Source organism: Capra hircus (genome assembly GCF_001704415.2).
Source record: "Capra hircus breed San Clemente chromosome X unlocalized genomic scaffold, ASM170441v1, whole genome shotgun sequence".
NCBI classification, from domain to species: Eukaryota; Metazoa; Chordata; class Mammalia; order Artiodactyla; family Bovidae; genus Capra; species Capra hircus.
In genome coordinates, this window is record NW_017189516.1 from 39,343,687 (window position 1) to 39,357,343 (window position 13,657).

At 40.6% G+C, this 13,657-nt stretch overlaps 1 protein-coding gene across 1 annotated transcript; it reads left to right on the forward strand.

The window, feature by feature from the left end:
* On the forward strand, nucleotides 1–13,249 carry CXHXorf21 (chromosome X CXorf21 homolog). The gene is made up of 2 exons (XM_005700970.2): nucleotides 1–238; nucleotides 12,077–13,249. Exon 2 carries the CDS (start codon nucleotides 12,078–12,080, stop codon nucleotides 12,978–12,980), a length of 903 nt encoding a protein of 300 aa, XP_005701027.1. The 5' UTR covers nucleotides 1–238; nucleotide 12,077; the 3' UTR covers nucleotides 12,981–13,249.
* The last annotated feature ends 408 nt before the right edge of the window (nucleotides 13,250–13,657 follow it).

Here is a 13,657-nt window from a genome sequence, read left to right on the forward strand (position 1 = left end):
ACTTCCCACTCTTCTTTAGCACAAATCAGACTTGAGCAAAAACAACTTTTTCCATAGGATCAGTTATAAAAAGAATGGCAAGGGCAATGACCAGCTTAGTTTATTGGTTTTATCAGGGAAAGTAGACTCACCAAAGGCTTGTGAACGTTTCTGGTCAAAGCACTGGCTGGCTTATTCATCTCTATATGGTCAATCGTGGTATTTCTGCAGGACCAAAGGCACGGACTGGTTAGTGAAGGTAAGCAAAGGAGGCAACAAACCCTATGATTGTGAACTCTATCTGTCATTTCTCTTCTCACCCTTTCTTCACACTTTATTGAGTTCAGCAGAACTCAGTTCCAATCTCATGACATGTCAAATGCTTTGCTCATTTACCAGATCAGAAGTGAATGTAAGCAAGCATTCAATGGAGTTAGACAATGAAGAGAAATTAAGCCAAACACTCCACTTCTCTTACCTCATGGTCACATTTTGGACATTTCTTAAACTACTTTACTTAAAATTGTACTGATCTGATCAAGTATTTGTTATGCCGTTTCTTCAGTCCCTGTTTGCTAATTTCTACACAGGTTTAGCATCTGCGTTTTTTAAAGAAGGCCTAAAAACCTTAGCAGGGACAGCACAGCTCGAATTTGGTCACAGGAATGTAGTTTTAGAGATGGATACAATGACAATAAATTTCAATTTGACTCTCAATTATTTGCTGGATGAAGCTGTGATAAGCATTTTTCTGTGTGGCAGGATATATGCAAAGTAAATGTGATTGACAGTGATGAGGCTTTTCAAATTGCCATCTGGGTGATTCGGGAAAAGTCTCCCTGTTGGTATTAAAGACAGTACATGCACAAGTACTTTTGCTTGAATTTTGCTTGAATTATCTTTAGATCCGCTCATTCTTTTTTTGAGCACATCTATATGTGCTTGAATATAAACTTGGTTTGACGAGAATATTCATACTCATATTTTTAGACCATTTTTTTGCATACGTCAGTTGTAAGAAGCTCGTGTTTCCGAGCTTGAGAAGCTTTCTGAAGGAGTGGAGAGTATTTCAAATTTGTGTAAAACATTCATATTATAATGGTAATTTGGGGGATCTACACATGTGAGCTAATTTTATTATTTTGGAGCAAAGTGATGTTTTCAATAGTTATTTCAAGTTACTAGAACATTTCCAACCACAGACCTAATGATTATCTTAGATATATAAGATATTGTCTCTCTGAGCTCATCATCGGCACAACAGAATGTAAATTTCCTTCATTAACTAACTGTAGTTACTTTCCTTCTAATTTTTTTGCAAAGTTTCAATCCTATTGAAAAATGGAAAAAAACTACTTCAATGAACAAACGTTTCTATCAATGAACACATGTTCAATAGTGTAATGCATACACATTTCTAGTAGTCACTTATAGCATTTCATCACATTTATTTTTCTCCTGCTATGTCTCTCTCTCTCTCTGTATATGTAGATAAACACACACATACACAGGTTGTTGTTTTCTCTGAATTATTTGAAAGTATATTGTTGATTTCAGGACAGTACCCTCAAATTTTTGACCCATATCTCCTAAGAAAAAGAGTAATCTTCTACATGACTATAATGATAAGGAAATTTAATCTTAATATAATACTATTATCTAATAGTAGATCCATATTCAAATTTCTCTAATTATCCACATGTCCTCTAGAGAGTTTTCATTTTTTTAATTCAGGATTCAGCCTTGCATTGCATTTGGTTGATATGCTTACAATTAAGTAAATGTTATTGGTAAATAGCCATAATTAACAATATAATTAACAATTAAGAATTATAACACCAAGGAAATTTGGTATCAATTCTATCATGATTGCTTTTCTCATTTTTTAGTCCTTTCATTAGTATCAAAATACTTTTAAAGTAATTCAAAGTGATCATAAGCTTCCATTTTTCTGTTTGTGAGACATAAAAACAGGATATGAAGAAAAATCCAAACTATGACAAAATATGTTTACTAATATATCTGCATCAAAATTTATATTTTCTGAAATAAGAAAATTTATATCCAGATAAAGCCCTTGGAAGTAGCTGTTTTCTTTGTTCATAAGGATCTAAGTAGAACTGAACAGAAAATTATTTACTTGTTGATGTTAATATGGAAAACAGAGGCCTTTTGATTTGATTATTTTAGCCATCAAATTAGACTTTTGGGAACTAACTCATTAAGTAAGAATCACTTCATGTTTGACAGAAGAATTGGTAATCCAAATTATATGTTTTATAACAGGAAATGAAACAAAGTGAGGAATATTTTAGAGCCTCCATCAACAAATGCCACAGAATATAAAATAACAGGGACATAAACCAAGGTGTATGATTAAGTGAATGGTTATTTTCAGTTCTAAAGAACATGTTACTTTCAAAGATAAGAGTCAGGAAAATGCAGAAGATCTAAAGAAACACCTTGTTTTGGGTAAAGTTCTTGTATTATTCACTGGAAAAAAACTAACGTAACATAGTTACATTATTATAACTAGATCAAGAACAAAATAATATTCAAGTTTTTCAATGATAACTTTTCAGTGGTTTATATGCAAGTCCTCCAAATCAAGATCTTTAAAAAAACATAGATTGGAATGAAAGGATCTAAAATTAAGATTATAGGGGAAATACAGAGATGAAGAGATGAAATAGGGTATTTTGGGGATGGAGGCATTATAAAAAAATAACATTTCTGGTATATCACCTACATATAATCTTAACAAGACAGCTTGCTTCACTATAAATATGAGGCAAAAATAAATGTGCTCATCTGATCGGAAAATTTTAAAAAGTAATAGTGTATTGAAGAATAACAGTGGAAACAGTTAATTTTAGACACTGATGGTGAGAGAATAAATTGGCCCAAGCTACTTGAAAGACAATTCGGCTTCTCCAAATCTGACCTGGGGAAACATTCCTGGAGGCACATGAAGTGACTGCATAGTCAACAAGCAAGAAAAACCTCCATGTCTACAAGCAAGAAAAACCTCCATGTCTACTATGAGAAATTATTTGCTAACATAAGTTGCGCCTGTTATTTTCCATGAAAAGGCAGACCTATATAAGCAGGCATTGCTGACAAGTGGGAACTAAACTGCACCCCAACTAGCTAGGTTCAAGATCATCTATGAAACAGACAATAACATTTTCCTGTTCCTATTTCTGTGACGTTACATACCGTGATGCCCTGAGGCAGTCCCATCCAGTGCCTCCAATTTTGTGTGGCTATGGAGAAGGAAATGGCAACCCACTCCAGTGTTCTTGCCTGGAGAATCCCAGGGACGGGGGAGCCTGGTGGGCTGCCGTCTCTGGGGTCGCACAGAGTCGGACACGACTGAAGTGACTTAGCAGCAACAGCAGCATGGAGGTCTTTTCTGCACTGTCTCAACCACCTAGCTTCTCAGAAGTCTTCGTTCGCATACATGCAAACAGTCTTTTCAAGGACAGGATCTCTTCTGCCACCGTATCATCCCCCAATACCCCCACTTCCTACCAATCCTCCATCTTCCTGCTTTTCTTTTGCTATTGCCAGTTACTCCATTTAAAGGACTGTCTCAATGATTTATTTCACTGTTCAAGGTAGCAGCTGGATTTTGCTAAGGTTGTGTGCAATCCTGATAAATATACTGGGGTAGGAGAGACAAGAACTTAGAATTTCTTTCTAATTTAGGGGCAAGGATTTTGAATGGATGGCCAGGGACTCTGGAATGTTGAGATATGAGACTTGATGGGGGGTGGTGCAATGGGGATGAATAGGGAAACAGGGCTCTTGGACAGAGGAAGAAGGGCATGAATGCCTGGGTTGGGCATGGGATGTGGGTGAACTGGGAGGAGTCCAGCATGGCTGGGATCCTGGGTCCTGTGAGAACAGGCAGAAATTGAGATGAAGAAGGCAGATAAGAACCACGTATCATGAGGGCCTAACATGTGTGGACTTTATCCTGGAGGTAATGGGGAGCTGTTGATATTTACACAGGGTATCTGTAATATTAAATTACCCTGCGGTTATAAAATTAAGGGCAAGGCAATGCCAGGCTGCAGGAGTGGGAATAGTTAAGGAAAGTGTCCATATGGTTAGATTAAAAGAGCACACGAATGTGGATGAACCTAGAGGCTGTCATATAGAGTGAAGTTAGAAAGAGAAAAACAAATATCGTAAATCAATGCACATATATGGAATCTAGAAAGATGGTACTGATGAACCTACTTGCAGGGTAGGAATAGAGGCACAGATATAGAAAACAGATATGTAGACACAGCCGGGTAAGGAGAAGGTGGGATGGATTGAGAGAGTAGCACTGACATATATACAGTGTGCGTGTCCAGTTCTTTGCGACCTCAAGGACTGTAGCCCCCTAGGCTCCTGTACCATGTATAAAACAGATGGCTGGTGGGAAGCTGCTGTGTAGCTCAGGGAGCTCAGCTCAATGCGCTGTGATGACCTAGAGGGGTGGGAAGCAGGGGTGGGGGGGGGAGGGAGGCTCAAGAGGGAGGAATATATGTATACATATAGCTGATTCATGCTGTTGCACAGCAGAAACCAAATACTACATTGTAAAGCAATTATATAAAAAATTTTTTTTTTAGAACGAGCAGAGTAGAAATTATTTCTATATCTCCAAGACATATGAACACTGATACACAACTGAGTCAAACATGTAGCCCTGTGCGGTGGGCACTGGCTGTATTCTTATCTTTTCTTTCTATATTTCACTGCATTTTCCTTCCCTTACTTGGCAAGGGTTGTTATTACATAAGAGTCAGGACTGGTACCCTTTTGCTGGAGGGACTAATTGCTTGTCATGACTGTACAATATTAACTGCTCTCAACTAGGCATTAGTTAATGTTTTAAGAATAGATCATACACTTTGGGGTTAGAAAATCTGAACTTAAATCTTGCCTCTTCTACTTACTTGCTTTGTGATCTTGGGAAGGTCATTTGTCCTATCTTAATCTCAGTTTTCTCATTTGGAAAACCTGGATGATGATAACATCTAACAGCGCAGTGCTATTGGAAGATTAGGGGTAATGGTTGGAAAGCACCCAACACAACTGTGATTATTATTGTGTCCTATCCCAATTACTGCACCTGCTTTTCAATTTAGGTCAAGGATAGGCAAGCCATAACCTGTGGGTCAAGTTGGCCCTTTGTCTGTTTTTGTAAATAAAGTTTCACTGGAACACAGCCACACCCATTTGTTTACATGCTGTCTCTCACTGCTATCCTGCTATGATGGCCGAGTTGAGTGGTTGTGACAGACACCTAAAATATTAAATATTTGGCCATTTATAGAAAATGTTTTCTGAACCCTAAGTTGGATTTTTCCAAAAATGTCCTCTTACCGTTTCTTCCCTCTTTAGTTTTTCTCTTTAAATCCATGCTTGTGTTGTTTGAATGTAAATTAAAAGTATGTCTATGTACAGAGTTATAATGACAGTTTTCTGAAAAGTGTTAATATAGAAGGAAGAATTCATATTACAATTTCTTCTGAAATCCAAGTAAATGATTTAACAATGTGCTGCACTTCAGTACATATTTCTAAGTTGTGAATTTGCACAGCAGGTTAATTTTGGTATTCCCCTGTCTGGTAATGATTAATGGAGGCTAAATTTGTCTAGAACATCTCATCTGCAAATGTCCTTGAAAGTCTTTTCCTTCACACTGCAAAAAAATTTTTTTTCTTTTTATTTTGTATTGTAGTAGAGCCAATGAACAATGTTGTGACAGTTTCTGGGGAACAGTGAAAGGACTCAGCCATACATACACATATATCCATTTTCTCTCAAACTCTTACTCAATCATGGAAAATTCCAGATGTATCTGTCTCTATCTTCTCTGTGATGAGAAATAAAAATTCAAGTGATTAAATATCTTTGTACAATTGAAATAATCCATTGACTTAAGTTTTACCATCTCGGATAAATTTAAGTCAAATATTTATTTGAAGTACATATTTTTATTAACTTTGAAGAGTGAGGTCTTCTAAAAATTTTATAATTACTGAAGTTTATTAAGAAAAATGTCAATGATCAAAATAAACCCAAATAACTTTCTCTGTTTTAAAATTTTAAGATGTCATGATACATAGTACTATTTTAATTCTAGTGGTACATTAAAGGGTTTTTATAAAGATCAAATGAGTTAACATATGTATAATTTGGGGGTTTCACACATTACTCTCTCCACAGCTTGAGAAAAATCTTGCAAAAGTTGCTCTAGCATGCTCTCTGCTGCCCTCTGCTGCTCATTTTCAGAAATGGATTTTGAGTTAATACCTCGGGCTTCCTGATGGCTAAGCGGTAAAGAATCTGCCTGCAATGCAGAAGATGTAGGAGACACAGGTTCGATCCCTGGGTCAGAAAGACCCCTTGGAGGAGGGCATGGCAACCCACTCGAGTATTCTGGCCTGGAGAATCCCATGGACAGAGGAGCCTGGTGGGCTACAGCACACACGGTCACAAAGAGTCAGACACGACTGAAGCATGGACACATGCAATGCTTACCTCATTTATTTTCTTCCCTTAATATAGTCCAAAGCCCATGCAATATTGAAGTTTGAGGGGATTCTATAATTGAATCCCACATTCTCAATTTACAGATAAGAAGTTGAGTCTCTGAGAGGTTAAGTGACATGCAAGCATGGGCTCTGTTTTCTTTCCTTTTTTTTAATCCATGCTGTGCAGCTTGTGGGACCTTAGCTCCCAACCAGGGACTGAACCCAGGTCCTCTGCAGGGGAAGCATGGAGTTCTTCTCACTCCACTTCCAGAATCCCACTGGACTACCAGGGGATTCTAGCGGGCTCTGTTTTCTAACAGACCAGCATTTGAATGCCTGCGGGTTATGGACATAGTACTTAATTCTGATACATAGAAAATGAGAATAATAGTACCTATATCTTTGATTTTTTGTGGGGATTCATTGATTTAGTACATAAAAGGCACTTAGAACAGTGTCTGGGTTGTAGCTAGCCCTGTTATAGACCTGCTATTAACTAGACTAAAACCACAGCAAGATCAGAACTAGAATTCTAGTCTCTTGATTACCAGTTCAAAAAAATTTTTTTTTGGCCTTAATGAGTCTGCATAGCAACCAAATTTTACCTTCCAATGTCCAATGTGGATTTTTAGAATGTGACCTGCTCACATTGGAAGTTCTTGTAGTTTCTGTGACACTATCAACACTGCAGAGCTTGTTGTGGCTCATTCCTCCTTGTACCGTTCAAGGCAGTTTCCCCACAGAAATTATTACCCGTACAGGCTCCTCAAGCCTCCAGACAGAAAATCCTGTGGCCCACACTTAGGAGGTGCTGTCACTGTTGACTGACAGTAACCCTTCTAATGAGTTCCCTGCTTGAATCTCCAGTGCACAGTTAGACACCTGCACTCACTTGCCAAAAGTCTGACTCAAGAGGAACTGCAGTAAACCCATCAGCTCCTTTCCTGGCTCTCTCCTGATCTCTCCATTTTGGTCAATGCTGATGTCAACTGTCAGCATGCCTAGACGCAGTTATGTCTTCTCCTTCACTGCCAAGCCCAGGAGTCATGGCCTCTCAAGTTCATTGCTTCTCTTCCTTTTCTGCTTCCTTCTTCCTGGCTCCTGCCCCTAAACAGCTCAGGTGGGCATGAATCCAGCAGCCCCTAACCTGGGTCCTGGACTCCAATTTCATTCCGCTAACATTCATCTTGCCCTGTATTCATAGATCACATTACGCCTTGAAAAACCTTGGTTACCTTCCAGAGGTTTGTATTGCCTTCAGTGTAAACTTAAAGTCCTCAGCCTTGCATGTCTCAATATACCTCCCTGACCTTTTCTCTCACTCTTTTCTCATAGGAATTTGTTCCTTTAGGCATGGGTGTCTCTTTCCCTTGGTATTAGGACACATTTTCTGCTTTTCCATCATTGGTCCTACCACTGTACTGTTCTGCCTTGGGCCCTATGGAAGGGCTCTCATTCTATCAGAATTAAGGTATCAACAAAGCTCTCAGCCCATAACAAATGGAACAAATGGGGCAAAGAGGCTTTTATGTGTGGAGAAGGCGATGGCACCCCACTCCAGTACTCTTGCCTGGAAAATCCCATGGACGGAGGAGCCTGGTGGGCTGCAGTCCATGGGGTCGGTAAGAGTTGGACAGGACTGAGTGACGTCACTTTCACTTTTCACTTTCATGCATTGGGGAAGGAAATGGCAACCCACTCCAGTGTTCTTGCCTGGAGAATCCCAGGAACAGGGGAGCCTGGTGGGCTGCTGTCTATGGGGTTGCACAGAGCCGGACACGACTGAAGTGACTTAGCAGCAGCAGCAGCAGCTTTTATGTGTGTGTTAGTTGCTCAGTCATGTCTAACTCTTTGTGACCCCCATGGCCTATATAGCCCACCAGGCTCCTCTGTCCATGGGATTTTCCATGCAAGAATACTGGAGTGGTTTGCCATGCCCTTCTCCAGGGGATCTTCCTGACTCAGGGATCGAACCCAGGTCTTGGCCATTACTCAAAACAAAATCCACTTCCTTCACTACTGTGAACGAGCAGAGGTTATCTAGAGAACTTATACACATCAGCCACATAAAATGAGAGAAGACTCCACTATGATTTTTTAATACAAAAATAAATGTGATAAACAGGTGATTTGGGATAATGGCTGAATGGGAACAAGGGGGACTCAAGAATGATTTTGCATTATCACCTTCACTATCTTCTAAGTCTGTGCTGTCCAATATCTTAGCCATGTGGTATTTTTAGTTTCAATTAAATGAAGTTAATTAATTAGTGAAATTCAGTTTTATTAGCCACATTTCAAGGGCTTAATAGTCACATATGGCTGTTAATATTTTGGACAGCACATATGTAGATCAATCTATCATCCCAGAAAGTTCTGTTGGACTGCACTGGTCTAGGTTTTTCATTTGCTTTTCTAAGTCATCCACCCCTGATCTACTGCTTTCCAGTTTCTAAAGTATAACTGCTCTAGTCTCTTCTCTTGTTCTCCCTTTTCTCATGTATTCTATTAAAAAAATCATTTGTTATTGTTTTAATGAAGTTTGGAGGGGGAGAAAGAATACAGGTTTATGTCTAATCCATTACTTTTCCTAAAAATCTTTGCTTTTCTCTCCCTCAGTGTGATCTTGCTTTTGGGCTCACATTCTGAGCAATCACAGTCACTTCGGGGGTCCCTCTGGCTTGGGCTTGCCTCTGAATTCCAGCTTGCTTCCATAAAGCCATGGCATCAGCTGGGGATGCTGGGGGTGGGAGGGAGGTGGCACGGTGGGGACATTTCTGGCTGTTGTCACGTAGTCACATGGGCATCCATGGTGAGTTCTCATCATTCACCTGGCCCCTGGCTAACATTCTATAACTATCATGTCTGCAATCTGCCCATCCCCAATGGAGGTTTTCACCAGGTTTGCAGGCTCTGGGCAGCATGCTGGTACCCAAGCAGACTTCACAAGGCAGCCTTAGGCTGGTCCACCTGGGCATTCCATTTGGTTGGTTTTCTTCCTGCTGCTCAGGTTCTATGTGGGGGTTAAGGCACAGGCCTTATCTACTCAGGGGTCCCTCACTCTATCTGGCACCATCCTCTTTCCCTCCATGGGGATTCCATCCACTGAGTCTATTGTTGATATGTCAATATGATGCCCTAAGTCATTTGGTAGTGGCTTAGTTGCTAAGTTGTGTTCAGCTCTTGCAACCTCATGGACTGTAGCCCACCAGCCTCCTCTATCCATGGATTTCCCAGAGAAGAATACTGCAGTGGGTTGCCATTTCCTTCTCCAGTGGATCTTTCCAACACAGGGATCGAATCCGGGTCTCCTGGATTGCAGGCAGACTCTTTACCACTGAGCCACTTGGCTCAGTGACCGAGCCGCCAGGATTTAGCGTTCTGGATTCTGAAGTGTAAAAGCTCAGGTTATGGAATCTCAAAACTCATTTCTCTAAAACTATGATTCCTGCCAAGACTTTCTAAAGACTCTTTAGCAACTCAAAAGCTGGGAGATGTGGTTTTGCTCTGGTTTTCCACAATGATAGTCTTAGGTCCTGAAGGCAGAAGGCTCCACTTGCAATCTGGGTGCAGTGAAGTGGGAGGGTCATGAGGTACCTGCCTCACTAGGAAGCCTTAGGATAAACTTTATTGCTCTGTTAATTATCTTCTCATGTATAGAAGATTTGCCTTTTCACCTGGATGTACAGTTTGTTAAGAACAGAACCACACAAGTTTTTTGGGGAAGAACATTTTCTTACTGTTGTGTGTCCAGCATACAAGAATCGCTTCACGTATGTGTTGAAGACCTTTAACTTTGTAGCTTCATGGTACATGACTGTCTGGAATACAGTAAACATTTAAATCATTAATAAATCTGCTGAACATATTTTGGAATAGTTTCCCCCAAAAGAAATAAACACTGAAAACATTGGTGGTAGTGGTATAGTCGCTAAGTCATACCCAGCTCTTTTTGACCCTATGGACTGTAGCCCATCAGACTCTTCTGTCCATGAGACTTCCCAGCAAGAATACTGGAGTGGGTTGCCATTTCCTTTTCCAGGGGATCTTCCCCACTCAGGGCTAGATCCCACATCTCTTCCTTGGCAGGTGATTCTTTATCATTGAGCCACCACAGAAGCCCATTAAGTACATTACATTCATAATACTAACTTTATACAATTAAAACGTTAACTTGGAAAATAACTTCATGACTATAAAAGAGATGCTAAAATTAAAAAAAAGAATCCTTAGGGTTAAGATAATCCTTTTCTAATATGACTTGTCTTTCAGGCTCAAATTAATGGGTCTGTTTTAGAAGCCCAGCCCTTGAGGCCAAAGCAGGTCAGTTCTCTTTGCTCTTGTCTGTTGCTCCATTGCTAAGAGTGTCTTTCTTGGAAAATGCAGCTGTGGACTTCCAGCCTATTCTGCTGCTGCTGTTAAGTCACTCAGTCATGTCTGACTCTTTGCAGCCCCACGGACTGTAGCCTGCCAGGTTCCTCTGTCCATGGGATTTCCCAGGCAAGGATACTGGAGTGGGTTGCCATTTCCTTCTCCAGGGGATCTTCTCAACCCAGGAATCTAATCTGGGTTTCCTGCATTGGCAGGTGGATTCTTTACCACTGAGCCACTTGGGAAGCCCCCAGCCTATTCTAGTCACCTTACAATCAGTGACAACTGCCAACAGTGGCAGGAGCGGTGCAGGTAGAGGAAAAGCTCACAGTAAGAAAAGTTCCTTGGTAACTGGGGTAGAGATAAACACGTCAGTCAAACACAGGAACATTTCCAGGACGTACTGTAAAAACTAGGACTGCGAGAGCAGGAAAGCCATCCTGGGCAGCAAAGGGAGACGAAGGCTTCATGGTCCGTCATGACAGGTTGACAGTGAATTAATTTCATACCCTGCCACTGCTGTTTATTATTTAATTCAAGTTAAGGATCCTTTGATTTCCTCCTCAAGGCAAACAACTGCGCTAGCTCCCAAGAATAAAAATACGACGATGAGTAAGATATAGCTCTCATTTTCAGTAGAATCTGCCACCAATTCCCTCATTTTTTCATAACCCACTAGTGATGCTGCTTCCCCAGTTTGCAGCTACTCAATCACGCTCCATTTCCTTCAGGGTAGAAGGCAGATGCCCTTGCCCGACTCCCAAGGCCCTTTACGATTCAATTTCAGTCGACATCCCCAGCCCTCTCTGCTTAGGCTCAGTGTCTTATATATGCCATGTAAGGCCATCTCATCAATTTCTTATAACTCTGTGACTAGGGATGGAACTCCTAGGCTTCAGTTTATCTGAAATGTCACCTTCTCTGGGACATAGCCTGTCATCTCTCCTCCTTCACCCCAGGTTGTTACTCAGAAACTTGTTGAAGGAGGGAACTGTGTCCATTTCATCTTTATACCTCCAGCACACACCAGCACTCTGGTACCACAGCAGGCACAGAATGAGCAAGAGCTTGGGGAATGAATGAAAGCAACTTATTTATTGTCCTTTACTTTTTTGATAGTACAGCTGCCCAATTGTGAGACTCCAATCTTCTTTTCCCCCATTGTAATTCACACACTGTCTTTCCAGAATGCTGTCAGAAGGCTATCTCAGTGGACTTGCGTACCGGAATGACATCCAGTGGAGTTATCCATCTTCTAATGAGCAAGTGGCTGAGGAAAAGGAAGAGGAGATGGAAGCCACAGCAGCTACAAGTCTTTCCTATTCCTCCGTGGATGAAACACAAGTCCAAAATCTCTATGTGAGCTGCAAATCCTCTGGCAAGGTCATTTCTTCAGTGTATTCAAGAGAGAGCCAACATAGTAGAAATCCGAGAATTACAGTGCTGCAAACAAACCCCAATCCTGTGTATGAAAGCCCAAACTTGGCTGCAGTTGAACTATACAGAGACACCAGCAGAGAGACCTACTTGGTCCCACCTTCCTGCAAGAGTATCTGCAAGAATTACAATGACTTACAGATTGCAGGGGGCCAGGTGATGGCCATTAATTCAGTGACAACCGATTTCCCCTCTGAGGGTAGTTTTCAATATGGTCCTTTGCTGAAATCATCTGAGATTCCTTTGTCCATGGAGGATTCCATGTCCACTCAGCCCAGCGACTTGCCACCCACCCCTATCCAGCGGTATTCATCGTACTGGAGAATAACCAGCATCAAAGAGAAAAACAGCCTGCAAATGCAGAAGCCTATTTCGAATGCGGTGCTGAATGAATACCTGGAGCAGAAGCTGGTGGAGTTGTATAAGCAGTACTTTATGGACACTGGGTTTCATGACAGTTCACCTACCCAGATTCTGGCATCTGAACTCATCATGACAAACGTGGACCAAATTAGTATTCAAGTCTCTATAGAGAAGAACCTGGAGATCTCGAAAGCCAGGGATATTGTCATTAACCGCCTATTACAGTATGGGTCAACCGAAATCAGCACACCGAGTCTCCATATTTCTCAGTATAGCAACGTGAATCCATAGAGAGGGTGCTTCCATTGCTCTTTCTCAACTACTAAAACCCTAAGCAACAAGTATTCATTTATTCTGAGAATGTGCAGGAAGGGGTTGGCAAGGGGTAGAGAAGAAAACGTTGGTTGCAGGCCAGGTATGGATTAAGAGGAAATCTTATAATATTACATGTGAAGGAATGTGGGGAGAGGAGCTATAATGACTTCCAAGTGAGGGCTGTACAGCAACAAAGCAAAAATAAAAATGATCAAAAAAGAAGGTATGATTCATATAAGGGAATAAAGAAAAGGAAAAAGAAGACAAACCAAGTAAGGATGCACACAATGTATGGAGAGTCTTAAAAAACTAGGAATAAAACCACCATATGACCCAGCAATACCACTCCTAGGTATGTACTCTGAGTAAACCAAAACTGAAAAAGACACATGTATCCCAATGTTCATTGCAGCACTATTTACAATAGCTAAAACATGGAAGCAACCTAGATGTCCATTGACAGATGAATAGATAAAGAAGTTATGGTACATATAAACAATGGAATATTACTCAGCCATAAAAAGGAGCACATTTGAGTCAGTTCTAATGAGGTAGATGAACCTACAGTCTATTATACAGAGTGAAGTGAGTCAGAAAGATAAATATCATATATTAATGCATATATATGGAATCTATAAAGATGGTATCAAAGA